The 15818-nt window shown below is 39.8% G+C and overlaps 1 protein-coding gene and 1 pseudogene across 3 annotated transcripts in view; one reads left to right on the forward strand and one right to left on the reverse strand.

Annotated features, from left to right (window-relative positions):
- The window catches only part of GLIPR1 (GLI pathogenesis related 1), an 18065-nt gene extending 17657 nt beyond the window's left edge, over positions 1-408 (forward strand). For both annotated transcript variants that reach the window (XM_077913902.1, XM_077913900.1), the window contains exon 6: positions 60-408. In XM_077913902.1, the coding sequence (XP_077770028.1) occupies positions 60-214 (155 nt within the window). In that variant the 3' untranslated portion in view covers positions 215-408. The remainder of the gene's footprint in view (positions 1-59) is intronic.
- The window catches only part of LOC144323450 (KRR1 small subunit processome component homolog), a 19827-nt pseudogene extending 4352 nt beyond the window's left edge, over positions 1-15475 (reverse strand). Inside the window, exons 1-8 of the transcript XR_013388876.1 lie at positions 15216-15475; positions 12037-12206; positions 10258-10389; positions 9327-9405; positions 8021-8077; positions 3681-3760; positions 3495-3588; positions 1182-1355 (exon numbers count right to left, since the gene is read on the reverse strand). The product of XR_013388876.1 is annotated as a KRR1 small subunit processome component homolog (transcript). The remainder of the gene's footprint in view (positions 1-1181; positions 1356-3494; positions 3589-3680; positions 3761-8020; positions 8078-9326; positions 9406-10257; positions 10390-12036; positions 12207-15215) is intronic.
- Between the last annotated feature and the right edge of the window lie 343 nt (positions 15476-15818).

Below are 15818 nucleotides of genomic sequence, written 5' to 3' on the forward strand. Positions count from 1 at the left end.
ATTATATTACTGCATTCTGAGAAATAATATTTAAGAGGATATTTATGTTTGTTTCACAGGTTACTACTCTACTGTGTATCCTGACTGGCCAATATTTTCACGCAACAGATACTTATCTCTCTTTCTCATTGTTAGTCCACCAATCCTAATACTGATTGCTATAATAACCATTTGGGTCAAACATAGATATCCTCATTTAGTTAATCTGAACTGATAAAATCCAGAAAAAACACAATTCATTCATATGTGGTTTTTATTTTGTTTTTTTCTTTAAAATAATGGTTGGGTATATTTCTTATTTCTAATTTTAAAACATTTCAGAAAAAAATATGTTGCAGTAAACCTTTAATCAAAAGAAAAATCTGTTCAATTTCCTCACTCTAGAATAAACTCATTTTTTACCTTCCACTTTTCTATGAATAAGCATTGTTTTCAGGCTGCTACAGCTGTGACTTTCAGTAAGTAGCCCAGCCTCTGTCTCAGCTTCTAAAACTACAAAATGAATGTGCTAGATTTAGGTGATTCTAAATAAATGACTCCACTGGCCCTCGTTACTAAAAGCATTTCTACATAACTTGTTGCATGCTGCTTCAATTCTAAACATCTGGTTTTCCCTGCTCTCTTGCAATCTGAGGTCTTTGGTTTACCACTTTCGTAGACTCATAATAGTAATTAATGGATTTAAGAGGTGCTTTTTTTGCTTGTGGGTTGTTTAATCTTAAACATAAAATAAGATCATAAAAAGAAGCCTAAATGTTTACTCATTTTAATTAAAGAGAACACTGTAAAATCTGTATTTATTTTGCTGAAATCCAAATGATGGGACATGATTTTATTTAAAGACTAACCAGTGGCATCAAACACTGGAACTGATGGACAATTACAATAACCACATTCCAAAAATCTTTACATAAACTACCTAAAAATTACACCTAAAATCATGCTTAGGCAAAACATGCCAAAACAGATAAGGTGCAATGTATACAAAGATGTATACACCACTTAGCCTTACATTTTTCAAAAAACACACAGGGAATACAATAATTCTTATTTATAAAGAACAGTTGTTTATATAAACACTATTTTGAAGAATGACACAAACTCAGAAAATGTAATCAGAGTATTCCTTATCACATAGGCTGTTGACGCCCCAGTATTTCAAAATACTTTACAAAAGGATATAGCTTCATGAGTTCTCATTTAGGGACTTTTTTTAATGCTACTTTTTCTTCTTTTTTCATCTGCTTCCATTTTAAGCTTAACTTCTTCACCTGAAAGAGCTCCCAGTTTCTTATTCTTTGCTTTCTTAACCTTTTCCTTGATGGCAGCCACATCAATTTTATTTTCAGTAGAAGCTAGACAAAATAAAAATGATACATGTAATCCTTTAGATTTTACCAAATAAAACAAAGAATATATATTTGGTACAATAATTTCAAAGTACTGTAATAGGTGAAAGGTCATGTTGTTAAATATAAAACACCTGCCTAAAGGAAAGTTAGACATTTTAGACAAAACAAATTATAAAGTACTTTAAAAATACATTAATAGAAATACACATCCAAATGGCACATTAATAAAAGTACTCATGCAAATGGCATTATAGATTACCTTTTCAATTACTGAATTCAACAATATCAAAGCTGCACTTATTTTCCTTAAAGTGCACTAAGATTATTTTTACTTATATTCTTTCCCACATTTTTAGAACTTTAGAGAGTACTCATTAATATACCAATTTTCCATTCTGCACATTAAAATAACATAGACTTACACTTCATGAAGAATATTAATATTTAGCCCTTCTAGCTTCCATGATTTTTATTAATAATGAAGATTTACATCAAAATCTACTTCATCTATTACCACACATAAAAACTTAAAAATAGGGGTGCCTGGGTGGCTCAGTCAGTTAGGCATCTGCCTTCAGCTTGGGTCATGATTTCAGGGTCTTGGGATTGAGCCTCCAGTCTGGGTCCCTGCCTTGCAGGGAGTCTGCTTGTCGTTGTCCCTATGCCCCTCCCCCTGTTCATGCTCTCTAAGGAATAAATCTTTTTTTTTTTTTTAAGATTTATTTATTTATTCATTCAGAGAGAGCGAGAGAGAGGCAGAGACACAGGCAGAGGGAGAAGCAGGCTCCATGCAGGAAGCCCGATGTGGGACTCGATCCTGGGTCTCCAGGATCACACCCCGGGGTGCAGGCAGCGCTAAACCGCTGTGCCACCGGGGCTGCCCAGGAATAAATCTTTAAAAAATAATCTGAGAATATCTGGAGATCCTCCTAACAGAACCCAAACCATGGACTCAATGCCAAAAACCTGAACAACAGAGAGACGAAAAAAAAGTAGCTTTTTCTCACCATTTAAAGAACAGTATTCAGAACACAGAAGAATCACAAAATAAAACATTATCAGACTTGAAACCTTCACTATCATGAAATAGCTACATCTCTAATCATTATAAACACAGATTAAAATGGCTACTGAACAATCTTTAGGGTAAAACTCACAGGCTGAACAAACTGTAAATTATAATGTTTATGACACTTGTAACTTTACATAACCAATGATCTACATAGAATACAGTATTAAATTGCTGATATAATTAATATACATACTAAAATAGTACTGGTAGGTCCGGTTTTGACCAATGGGTCAGCTACAATGATGCCAGTGACTTTTCTCCCCTCACTGTGCACTGGCTACTCTGGAAAATTACTTCAGAAAGAGTACAAGTGTTACTAGTGGGAAGGAAAATGTAGAAGAGGAAAGGATGGATCAAATACAGCTAGGAATGGAGAAGAAAAGACACAAAATTGTTTTGAGTCTTGAGGGAGGGGCAGATAGAGAAAATCCTTCAGCAGACTCCCCACTGAGCACAGAGCCTGAGGCCCGGGGCTCCATCCCAGGACCCTGAGCTCATGACCGGAGTCACAACCAAGAGTCTGATGCTTAACTGACTGAGCCATTCTGGCGCCCACTCTGGGTGTCTTTTTAATAATAGCCCCTAAGACCTTCCTGCTATTTTGATGGTGTCCTTTAGCCCAAGGTCATCAGAAATCCGTAACAATATAGGAATGGAACTTTAAGCCACAAATCACGTAAATAAAGAGAAGAAAAGCGTAACTTCTGATAAGCTCTAAGAGGCATGATAACAGAGCTTGGGGAGCTTGATGCGTTAGTTATTTTTACGTCTACAGAGGATTCACTGCTCTAATTTATAGATTCACAACGAGTCCTTGTCCAGCACAATCAGAGGTCAGGAGAGGACTGTCAACCCAGGATACTCTTAAATAGGCATTAACTGCTAATAAAACACCTCAGTGATCTCATCTCTAGGATTAGTGATTAATGAAATGTCAAGAGAACTGATGAAAGATAATGGTTATTTCTTTAGTTAACACTCATAAAGAGATTTGGACAAATTCACTACTGGTTTACTTTTTAGATTACAGACTTCAACATCATGCCAATAATCGGAAAATAAGCATTTACCTTCCTTTGGTTTCACCACTGGTTTCTCTTTAGGTGGAATAAAAGCTTTGTTTCTTTCCTCTTGTCTCTTACTGAGAGCTTCTGCTTGTTTAGCCTGCATTATTATAAGAACGATTTACCGTTAAGTAGGAATTCAAGTTTCTATGAACTATACTATCAATGTTGTGAACTAGATAAGAGTCTTACCTTTGTGGCTTCCATTTTCTGACACTTCTTTTTTGACTTGCCTTCAGAAAATATTCACCACTAGCCAATTCTTTATCAATCTGTTGAAATCAGTATTTACAATTATATCAGAAATAAGGTAGATGGGAAGTCATTTCCTAAAAAAGGCATAATGCCCTTGGGATAGAGATAGTAAGGTCAAAAATCTATGATTAGTTTATAAAGGCAGTGACAGAAAAAAAGATGTGCTCTCTAAGCTGAAGGGAATACACACAAAAAGCACAGAGGTAGGAAAGAGGTGATGTGTTCATGAAATATACAGCAGGCTGTTTTAGATGGGATGGAACATCAGTGATTCAGGAAGATGTGAGGAAACTGGAAAGATAATATGAGGTACGCTTGAAGAAACATGAATGCCAGGTGGAGAGGGTGGGCTATGATTTAGATATGACTGCAGGCTTCTGAGAGAAATAAAGAGACCAAAGCAGCCTATAGAAGGTACAGAAGATGGGGATCCCTGCGTGGCTCAGCAGTTTAGCACCTGCCTTCGGCCCAGGGCATGATCCTGGAGTCCCGGGATTGAGTCCCACATCGGGTTCCCTGCATGGGGCCTGCTTCTCCCTCTGCCTGTGTCTTTTTCTCTGTCTCTCTCATGAACAAATAAAAAAAAAAAAAAAAAAAAAGGTACAGAAGAAAGAAGAGAAAAACACTTGGAATAAAGTAATGGCATGCAAAATGAAGAGCTAGAATTGTTAGGGTTTGGGGACTAATTCAATACTAATTAGAGAAAGCACAGCTTATTCATTCAATATATAATTGATTTATCTCAAATTTACACAGATTAAATCTTAAGGCAACATTTTAAACTCTTAATAATTACTAACCTCTTTACACAATTACTAATCATTTAATCCTTATTTACAATCCTTTGAACTAGATATTTTTATTATCCTCATTTTATGTACAGGGAAATTGAGGCAGGTTAAATAAATTGCCAGTCATGAAGCAAGTAAGTGGCAGAAGAAGTCAACTGGGACATTACTGTTTTTAGAAGCTTAGTCATAGGAGAGAAAGATAAGACAATTACTAACCACAGGACAGGCCCATAAGAAGTATGGCAAGTATTATGGAAGCACAGTTGAGTAGTAAGATCACTGTACCTTCCCCCAACTAACAGTTCCTTTCTTTGCTTCCCTTTCCAGAATAGACCTCTTGATCCAACATTTCTGTTGTTTTATCACCATGATCTAGTAGAAAGGAAAGACTTTAAGATACAGCCAAGGTAGGGAATCATGAAGTAAGATCCTTCAGGAGACAGATGAAGACAGAATTCAAAGAACAGGTGAAGAAAGGTTTGGTGCAGATGGAAAAAAATTATAGGTGAGAGAAAAGGGAAGTTGAAAGAGTTCTCACTTGAGGGTCTTAAATATTGCCATAAAATAAAATGTAATGTCATCTGCTAAAGGTGGGAAGGTGCTTCAAGAATTAAGAGGACAGAGAACTACCAGACAACAGTGAGGATCTGAGCCTGGAAACGCAAAATTATAGTGGATATAGTCCAAAAATAAGACTTTCTCCAGCTATGTTTAGCAGCCACATTTTGGGAAAGAAGTCAAATTTTAGGACTGACCAAGTTTGAGAGTTTTGCTGGACAGATGTGATAGAAGGAAAAAGCAGCATAAAAGAAGAGTGATAAGCAAGAGAGAAAAGGAAATTTGGGGCAAAAAGTGAAGCCAGAAAACAAGTAATAAAATGAGAGGCATTCATAACTTCTATTTTAACAAAAGGGTACAGATGTTAGAATTTAGGATTTTAAAACTGGAGCAGTCTGGGCAGCCCGGGTGGCTCAGCGGTTTAGTGCCGCCTTCAGCCGGGGGCCTGATCCTGGAGACCTGGGATCAAGTCCCGCATCGGGCTCCCTGCATGGAGCCTGCTTCTCCCTCTGCCTGTGTCTCTGCCTCTCTTTCTCTCTGTGTGTCTCATGAATAAATAAAATCTTTAAAAAAAGAAAACCCAAAACCCCCCAAAAAACTGGAGCAGTCATATAGCACATGGTCTTAGGACTGATGCTAAAGCAAAGTGAGAGCATTAAGGGTTAAATTGTGTGTTTTTCTTTTAATCCATGGAATCTTTATTGTGGCCACAGGGGCACAACGGACAGCAACCACCTAGATATAGTTTACATTCTTACTGTGAAGCCTCTACTCCCCACATTCACATACTTAGCCGATTTACACTTACCTTTAGTTTCTTATACCCTGCCCCCTACGTGTACACACACACACACACACACACACACAAACACACAGTCTACCTAACTCTCCATAAACTTTCTAACGAAATAGGTTAAAATAGTATCCCCCTCATGTAAAGAAATTCAACACTTAATACTGACCTGACTTTCTAAAGAAAAGTTTCTGCACCTGAAAGAAGTCTGACAATCACTGTTACAGTAACATATAATTAACTCACTTTAACATTACACATTGGATGAGTATTCTTCATAGTATCTAGGTGGTCAGAATGGTGTGTATTTTTTCTTAAGTTTTTTTCTTTGGTTCCTTGTGTTTATTCACATTTTGTGCTCGAACTGTGGCAAGAATCCTTCCCAACTTTGTGATCTTAATTCAGAATCTTTTGCCAACTCTTGTTTAATCATTAAGGTCTTTAGTCGTGGCGATACATAAAGTAGGAATTAATTTTTTTAAAAAAAATTAATCTTTTAAAAAATTAATTTTTTAAAAAAGATTTTATTCATTTATTTATTCATGAGAGACACAGAGAGAGGAAGGCAGAGATATAGGCAGAGGGGGAAGTAGGCTCCATGCAGGGAGCCGAATGTGGGACTTGATCCCGGGTCTCCAGGATCACGCCCTGGACTGATGGCTGGCACTAAACTGCTGAGCCACCCAGGCATCCCCTGGAATTTTTAATTTTAATAAGCAACACATCTGTCAAACTAAGACATTATAAATATTAAATAATACAATTAAAATGAGTAGTTCTTAATCTCCTCAGTAGGAGCAAAAGATTCCATAAAAAAAAAAAAGTAATATCAAATCAAGCATCAGAAAACAATTAGAAATTTAGATTAAGAAATGCAGAATTATTGGGGCGCCTGGTGGCTCAGTTGGTTAAGCGTCTGCCTTCGGCTCAGGTCATAATCTCAAAGTTCTGGGATTGAGCCCTGCATCAGGCTGCCCGTTCACCAGGACCAGGAAGTCTGCTTTTCCCTTTCCGCCTCCCCCTGATCTCTCTCTCTCTCTCTCAATAAATAAATAAATAAATAAATAAATAAATAATAAAAATGCAGAACTATTAAAATAGAGATCAGAATTGAGATGAGACTAAGCTTTTCAATCATTAGTTCATTAAAACTCTTAAAATTTGGGGAGCCTTGGTGGCTCAGGGTCATAATCTCCAAGTCTGGGATGCAGCCCCGCATCAGGCTTCCAGGGAGTCTGCTTCTTTTTCACTCTCTCCCTCTGCCCCTACGCATCACTTGTTCTTGCTCTCTCAAATAAATAAATAAAATCTCTAAAAAACAAAAAATCTTTAAAATACAAATTATTTGGAGCAGGGAGAGTTCTTAATTAGCAATGTTCCCTAAAAACTGGAAGTTTTGGGTAGCACTTTAATTATCACAGGGAAAGAAAAAAGTAAACTTTCTCTTGATCAGACAAAAGCAATATTCTCACATTTCTCCCACTCCATTTGAATTCTGCACACATTGGAACATCAAAGGATGCCAATCAGGCATCAGATACAAGACTAGCTCTCTTTATCTTTAATTTGTTCTTTCACCCCAATCTAACAGTGACTTCATAACTTCATCAAATTTAAGTGGATTGCTTCAAAAATACTCCTCATAAAATAGTTCATTACAGCATGGTTACATTCCCAGGTATAATCACGAATGCTGTGCACACAGGGATATAACAGATCTCTCAGAGTTTATAATTTGAGAACTTAAAACAAAAAGTCTTAATATAATCTGACATATTCCAAACTCCACTAATAGAAAAAAACAGAATTCCAAACAGTCACATCTTTAAATATAGTAATGGGCCCATAATCCAAGAAAACTTGATTGAGATCATCGATGACCCATTCCATGAAGCTTATATCCTTTGTATCAGAACTATGCCATACGTTACCGCACAGCAGAGACCTAAGCCTCTACGGATATAACTCCTCAGGACTAAGGTAGTTGGGCGTGCAGAACTCTACCTCTACCCTGAATAATTCTGCTTTATCTGTTTTGTGCATTAGGCTTCCATAAAAGATTTAATTTCAAGAAAAGTTTCTACACCTGAAAGAAGTCTGACAATCACTGTTATAGTAACATATAATTAACTCACTTTAACGTTACACATTGGATGAGTATTCTTCATAGTATCTAGGACTACTTTTTTAACCTGAAATTTGCAAAGAAAAATTAATTAGATACTTAGAAAGATTTTAATGAACTAAGTGGAAGGGGATTAATACACTGCAACATATCCTATGAACTGGGCAATGACTTCCAAATTGAATACAGTAGGCCTTCAACTGCTCTGAGTGACTCATAGATGTTTCCTAGTAGTCAACTTCTCTTGGAAGCAATGAATTTTCTCAACGTTACTGCTAAAATGTAACATATAGAACTAATACAATAACATTTTGGAACTGTGGAATTTAGGGATCAGGTAGCTAGATTTAGTCAGAAAAATTTAGGCTCAATAATGGGAATGCCACTTCATAAGGGAAAATCACCTAACTGTCCTTTTCCTGCTTTCTCGTTTGTAGTACGGAAAAAAAAAAAAAAAAAAAACCTACCTCAAGGCTCTGCTGTAAAAATTAAGTAAGATGATATATGCAGACTTCACAAACTATAGGGTATTCAATATATTTGAGTTTTTATTTCCACATGAGAAAAGGACCAATAACTATAAGATCCAACAGAACTATTGTATTCTAGGTCCTGGAAAGGGAACAAGACCTCACAGCCAGATCCAGACAACAAAAGGAGTTAATAGACACAGTAACTGCTCCACTGATTCTCTCATAACATTAAACTTCACAAGTTAAAAAAAAAATTGTCAATCCATTAAAGATTACACTAAACTTCAAACCAAAAAAATGTATTTTAAAGGAAAGAAGTTTTCAGAATCTGACCTCTACTGGTTTATATAGGTTACTGCAAATAACAGTATCACCATTCAATTCTCTAATTACTTGAGCACATGTAACTACATCTTTCCTGTATATGCTACAGACTAAAATCTTAAATACCCATTTAAAACTTGCAGTGGAAAGAGAAATGATGCCCAGACCTTCTAATTCAGGAATGGATACTTCCTTAGTTCCCAAAGGTTGACCATATTATGTTAGGATCTAGGAGTGATGATGATTCCCTCAAATAACATGAAGCACAAAGTATTCACCAATGGGAAATCAAACAAAGTACATTATTTTAAAAAGAAAGAAGAAAGAAAGAAAGAAAGAAAGAAAGAAAGAAAGAAAGAAAGAAAGAAAGAAAGAAAGAAAGAAAGAAAGAAAGAAAGAAAGAAAGAGAAAGAAAAGAAAGAAATTGAAAAACAGTGTATTATCCAAAGAACTATTATAACTGAATTATTTAATTTGTTCTATACTAAAAACTGACTGAAGATAGCAAATAGTTCTCACCTCTTTTAAGCCACTAAAAGGTCCACTGACTGAAACCATGTTTCCCTGAACCATAATATAACAGTTTGAGTTCCAAAGCCTTTACCAAAAGAAAAGTTGAAATTCAGTACAATGAAAAAAAAAAAAAAAAAGAAATTCAGTACAATGAAAAACTAATGACACAGGAAGACTCTTAAGTTTTCCACTGATAAAAAAAAGTACCTTTAACATAGATCCTTTGGGACCTATGAGACATTGTCTTCTTTTCACAAATCTTTTTCTTTTTTTTTAGCTTTTTTTTTTTTTAATTTTTATTTATTTATGATAGTCACACACACAGAGAGAGAGAGAGAGGCAGAGACACAGGCAGAGGGAGAAGCAGGCTCCATGCACCAGGAGCCCGACGTGGGATTCGATCCGGGGTCTCCAGGATCGCGCCCTGGGCCAAAGGCAGGCGTTAAACCGCTGCGCCACCCAGGGATCCCTCTTTTTCACAAATCTTTATTTCTTACTAAACAACCTATTTTAATTATGTCACAACGCAACATTATCCTCAAGAATTCCTACTGCCGGGATCCCTGGGTGGCGCAGCGGTTTGGCGCCTGCCTTTGGCCCAGGGCGTGATCCTGGAGATCCCGGATCGAGTCCCACACGTCGGGCTCCCGGTGCGTGGAGCCTGCTTCTCCCTCTGCCTGTATCTCTGCCTCTCTCTCTCTCTCTCTGTATGACTATCATAAATAAATAAAATTAAAAAAATTTAAAAAAAAAAAAGAATTCGTACTGCCTTTGGAAACATGAAGAAAATATTCTTTACAAACACATTTGTTTTCAAGGCCTAGGCTAATGAAATCTAAGCAGAAAAATGAAAACTCTAAGATGGAGGGATGCAGTGTTATATGTTATCTCTAATGTTGATGCAAATAAAGCAAAGTTTTTGTAATTCTAAATTTACCTGTTCAAATGATACACTTCTTGCTAAAAGTTTTAATTAGGTCTCTGGCCCTAATGATGATATATGGATCAAAAGTCTTCTTTGTCGTACAGTCATATTGCCCTCGATCAGGTCCAGGATTGCATTAATGTGCTGCAAAAAGCAAAGAGCAAATACACAACTGTCTAAAAATCAATTCAGTTTTAGGTAATTATAGACAGCCTATCCTAATCAAACTATTAATTACTGTAAATTAAGCTCTCTCTAATTCTATCAATTCCCCCCCTTGAAGAAGCTGAGTAGTTGATATAAATAATGAACACTTGATTACTTTCATATTTCAAAGAAAATAAAAAATTCAGGCAACTGAAACCATTTGTACTTACTTGGCTTTAGAACTTTGCACTTATTGGGATAAAGATTATATCTAGTTTAAAAAATATGTTATCAATGCAAATGAGGTCATACTTAAGACCTAGGGTGAAAATCTAAAGCTACATATAGCTCCTCTATCCTGGACTGGGCTCTGATCTGCCATCTGCTCCTTTGGGTTATGAATAGACTTTCCCTTCAAACTTTTTTCTAGCTGGTTTGTATTAGCTAAATACAAAGCGAAAACAAACTCTCACAGGTTCAGAAAGAAGCAATAAATGGAAAATTATGCATTAACTCTTAATAGGAGAACCAGATTTCAACAAAGCAAATTAAAATGTCATTTTCTGACTGACAGTATGTTGTGAATAATATTTCAGTGTAGTGAGTGATGAACAGTTCAACATAAGGTTTGGTCTCTATAAGTTCACAAGTCTAATCTCAGAGGTAGCTGTAAAATAGCTTGCAGTTTGCTGAACCACCCTAATACCTAACGGGCACAAACAGCTCCAGAGCAGTCACCTAGATGAGAAATACATTTTATATCACAACCTAGTGTGTGCACATGTGTTCATGTACACATATATAAATGAACCCAAAGCTTCATAAAATGAAACTTATCCTTACCATATGTGATACGTTATTTTTTTAATTTCTTTTTTTGGATGCATTCCTTTTTTTAAAGGCACATTATATCCACTAAATGGGATTTCTTGCTCCACTAATGGGTTTTCCAATCCATAGTTTGAAAAACAAAAACAAATATACTGCTCTAGGGAAACGGCAGCAGCTACATATAGGGCAAGTTGGCCACACCCCCCTCTTCCATTTAAAATGAAAGTTAAGAAACCATCCAGGAACGGGCCTCAACTCAAACTACACAGAAACATGGCAAATATCACAGTATAGAACAGGCATCCTGAAACTTGGAGTTCACAGAAAATCCATGAGATCCCTAAAGTTCTACAGGTAAGTGAATTTATCAAAGTAATCTATTACTCACAAAATAAAAAACAAGTGGATTATAAGAATAAAGCTTATACCTAGGCTGTTTAAAATACCAAAGGAACCAGGGGCACCTGGGTGGCTCAGTCAGTTAAGCATCCAACCAACCCTTGATTTCTGCTCAGGTCATGATTTCAGGACCATGAGACTGAACGTCATGTCGAGCTCTGTGTTCATCAGAGTCCACGTGGGATTCTCTTACCCTCTCCCCAACCTCTACTCGCACATGCACATAGGCACACACACTCGCACTTACTCTCTCTAACGATATTTCTTAAAAAAAAAAAAAAGGCAAAAAACAAAGGCACCACATTAACCATTTATGCTAGTACCTTTAAAAAAAAAATCCACCAGCATATATACTTATTTAAAAGTAAAGGTGTAAGGAGCAAAACCTCAAAGAAATATATAAAATGTGCATACATGTTCATTCAAGGCTCTTCTGTACCAAAGGCCAGCACTCTTTCAAGTAAGCCTCTCTAGATTTTGGGAACAAAGTTGCAAAACTGCTCTCCTCCAAGAGGCCTCTGGGATTGTCCTTTTTAGAAAACGCAGGTTCCTTCCATCAGGTACAGTGAGGAGTTCTGATTCATCTAAAGAGGAGAAGAAACTTACACGTAAGATTTTACCCTTCTCTTGGACACTTTTAAAAATGCTTATATGCATATATTTACAAGTTTCCCAATACTCCTTGTAGTTCCTATTCTCATACTCTTTAGATTATTCAACAAAGAACATGACTCCATCATTATTTATCAACACTGTATTAAAATTAACTGTCTATACTTCAGCCTCATAAGACAAAGTTCCTTAAGGGCAGGGATGCTCCTCGGGTCTACAGTAATTCGCATATGCCTGATAGTAGGATACTAAAAAAACTTATATTGTACTACACTAACTTAAAGATCCAAATACTGCTTTGTTTACATGACTATTTTATCTTTTTTTTTTTTTTAATTTATTTATGATAGTCACAGAGAGAGAGAGAGAGAGAGGCAGAGACACAGGCAGAGGGAGAAGCAGGCTCCATGCACCGGGAGCCTGATGTGGGATTCAATCCCGGGTCTCCAGGATCGCGCCCTGGGCCAAAGGCAGGCGCCAAACCGCTGCGCCACCCAGGGATCCCCATGACTATTTTCAATATAAATAACCTTTTAGATTTTCCTGAACTGCAGCATGGTGTGTATATGCACAGGCATATATATTTGTGTTTGTGTGTTTGCACAAACACAAACTTAAAAGCTGATATTCTGGTGTAAACTTTCAGTTACCGTCACTGGTATATGGTTTTAGACTTTCCAAAGAGTTTTCATATGCCTTATTTCTGTATACACCTTCATGACAACTGTGAAAGGTGGGAAGAATCGGTATTATTTTTCCCATTTTATAAAAGACATTCAGTCCAAAAAGATTAGTGACCTGTCTAAAGGGACACAAAGGTAATTCAGCCTAAGTCTCCTTTCAATAAAATGAAATGTCTCTTAAGGGCATAAATGATCTCCAACTTCATTTATTAACACTCCTGGTCCTGGATTTTAGGAATCTCTTAAATCTAACAGCGATACTTTAATTCAATACTACTCAAAGGTATGACCCATAGACCTGCAGTGTCAGCACACATTAGGAGTTAGTCACAAATACAATTCTTGGGCTCCAACTAAGACCTAGCAAATTTGAATCTCTTGGATGAGCCCCAAGAATCTGTGTTCTTATAATCTCATTAGGAGATTCTTATGCACACCAAGTCTGAGAAAAGGGCCTTTGTGGTTTGTTATCCCCCATGGTAAACTTGCTTCTGTTTCTCACACTCACATCCAGTTTATTATTTCTGGTTCAAATCACAGAGAATTAGCTAAGCTTCATACATCACTTCCAAAAAAAAAAAAAAAAAACCAACAACAACAAAAAAACCCCACCAAACCTTCAAGTTCTACCACCGTGATTACTTAAAATATGTATCTTACCAAGTCTCTACTCAATTTAAACACTTAAATAGCTACAAATTTTAAAAAAACCAAAACCTAGCAAAAAAAAATTCACAGGAGTTTCACAACAGAGAAGTGCCAATAGCCTCCAAAACACGTGAAAAGGTGTGGCCTCATTAGTAATAAGGGAAGCTCAAATTAGAACCCCAACCAGACAGCATTTCACACTTACCAAAATGATAGAAATCCGACCTGCAGAGAGCATCAGGCGCTGGCGCGGCTGCAGAGCAAGGAGAACTCTCACCCACGGCCGCCGGAGCGTCTCCAGCGTTACCTGCACTACCCTCATTCAGGGATGCCCGTCCCATGTGCATAATGTGAGAAACCGGAACTTGCAAACCGGGAGATACACACGGAGACGTTTACAGGAGCGCTGCTGGTAATGGCAGGCAGCGGGAACAACCCGAATGTCCACCAACAGCAGAATGGAAATATACATAAGTGGACATTCATGGAAGGAAACAGCATCAGTATCAAAGGAAAATATTAAACGACAGCTACACGGATCACCTTGACTCAGTAAGAAAAATAAGGTTAAGCCTCGGAAGCAAGCAGAACATCCAGAACCCTCTTGCATTCGTAAAAATTCAAACACTGACAACATCAAACCATTCCGGGCACGGGGTAAAGATTATGTGGAGCACAGAAAATGATCAGAACGACTGGGAACAGGAAAGGGCAGAGGTAGAGAGCGCTCCTCGGGACTCGGGTGCGGTCCCGCCATATCTCCCATGTGCTGCTGGCTTTACTCTCGGCGCCTCAGACCCTGCATTCCGCTGAATCTGTTATGTGACTACAGACTTCTAGGACACCTCGCTAAGGGCACAGGGAGAGCTTGAGGTCCCAGGACACCTCCTGAGGGTGCACAGTGAGAGCTCGAGGTCCTAGGACACCTCCCGAGGGCCAGAGGGAGAGCTCTAGGTTCTTACTCCCAGGACACCACCTGAGGGTGCACAGTGAGAGCTCGAGGTCCCAGGACACCTCCTGAGGGCCCAGAGGGAGAGCTCCAGGTCCCAGGACACCTCCTGAGGGTGCACAATGAGAGCTCGAGGTCCCAGGACACCTCCTAAGGGCCCAGGGCGAGAGCTCGAGGTCCCAGGACACCTCCCGAGGGCCCAGAGGGAGAGCTCGAGGTCCCAGGACACCTCCTGAGGGTGCACAGTGAGAGCTCGAGGTCCCAGGACACCTCTTGAGGGCCCAGAGGGAGAGGTCGAGGTCCCAGGACACCTCCCGAGGGCCCAGATGGAGCTCGAGGTCCGAGGACCCCTCCTGAGGGTGCACAGTGAGAGCTCGAGGTCCCAGGACACCTCCTGAGTGCCCAGGGCGAGAGCACTTGAGGTCGGCGGCTCACCTGGGCCACCCCGCAGCCGCCGCCCACCCGCCCTTTCGTCGACGGCGTCCAGCCTCGGCCACGAGCACAGGCCTCCGGCGCCCCCCCGACCCTCGGGCCGGTCCGCACCTGCACAGGCGTCTCGGCCCCGCAGCGCCGTCGGTCCGCAGGCCCGGCCTCCCCCCATCCCCCGGCCCCCAGGCGGACTGCACAGAACCGACGCCACGTCCCCGGCCAGCGGCAACGCAGCAGTCACGCCCCGAGCCTCGGTTCTCACTCGAACTGACCTCGCTTCTCCGGCTTCGGCTGCTGCGGACGAAACTCAGTCCTCGGTTCGCCGGCGCCAGCCCGTGGAAGCAGGAGGCCGCCATGTTCCAGCTGCTTCCGGCGCTACCGGAAGTGGGGCTGCTCTTACATCCTACCGGCTATTCCCCGGAAGTGGGGCTGCTCTTACATCCTACCGGCTATTCAGGCCTAAAAACCTGTTGGCTCGAAATGAGTTCCGTAGAACGCGGACGAGGAGGTCTGCGCAATCTCCGTGCGTGCGTTCGCCGCGGCCTGCGTCGGTGCCCAAGCTACCGGCGCTTCTCCTGCGTGGCCAATGGAGAGCCGCGGACTGTCTTCCCAGGATGCACGGCAACCACGGAGGTCGGCTGCATGCTGGGAGTTGTAGTCCAGCGCTATGGGGAGGCTGGAGGCCCAGCTCTGCTGCCTACAGCCTCCTGTGGGTCCTTGTGTGTAGCTCAGGGTCTTGGACTCCGGGGTTCGGTCGCAGCGTGCAATCGTCGGCAACCGGCTGCCATTCACGTCACCCACCCACCCACTTGTTTGATGATATGTATTTGGCCGTCAAGCATGCGCTGGGCCTAACTGGGAAGGCCAAATACGGA

This window comes from Canis aureus, chromosome 11, assembly GCF_053574225.1.
Source record: "Canis aureus isolate CA01 chromosome 11, VMU_Caureus_v.1.0, whole genome shotgun sequence".
NCBI classification, from domain to species: domain Eukaryota; kingdom Metazoa; phylum Chordata; class Mammalia; order Carnivora; family Canidae; genus Canis; species Canis aureus.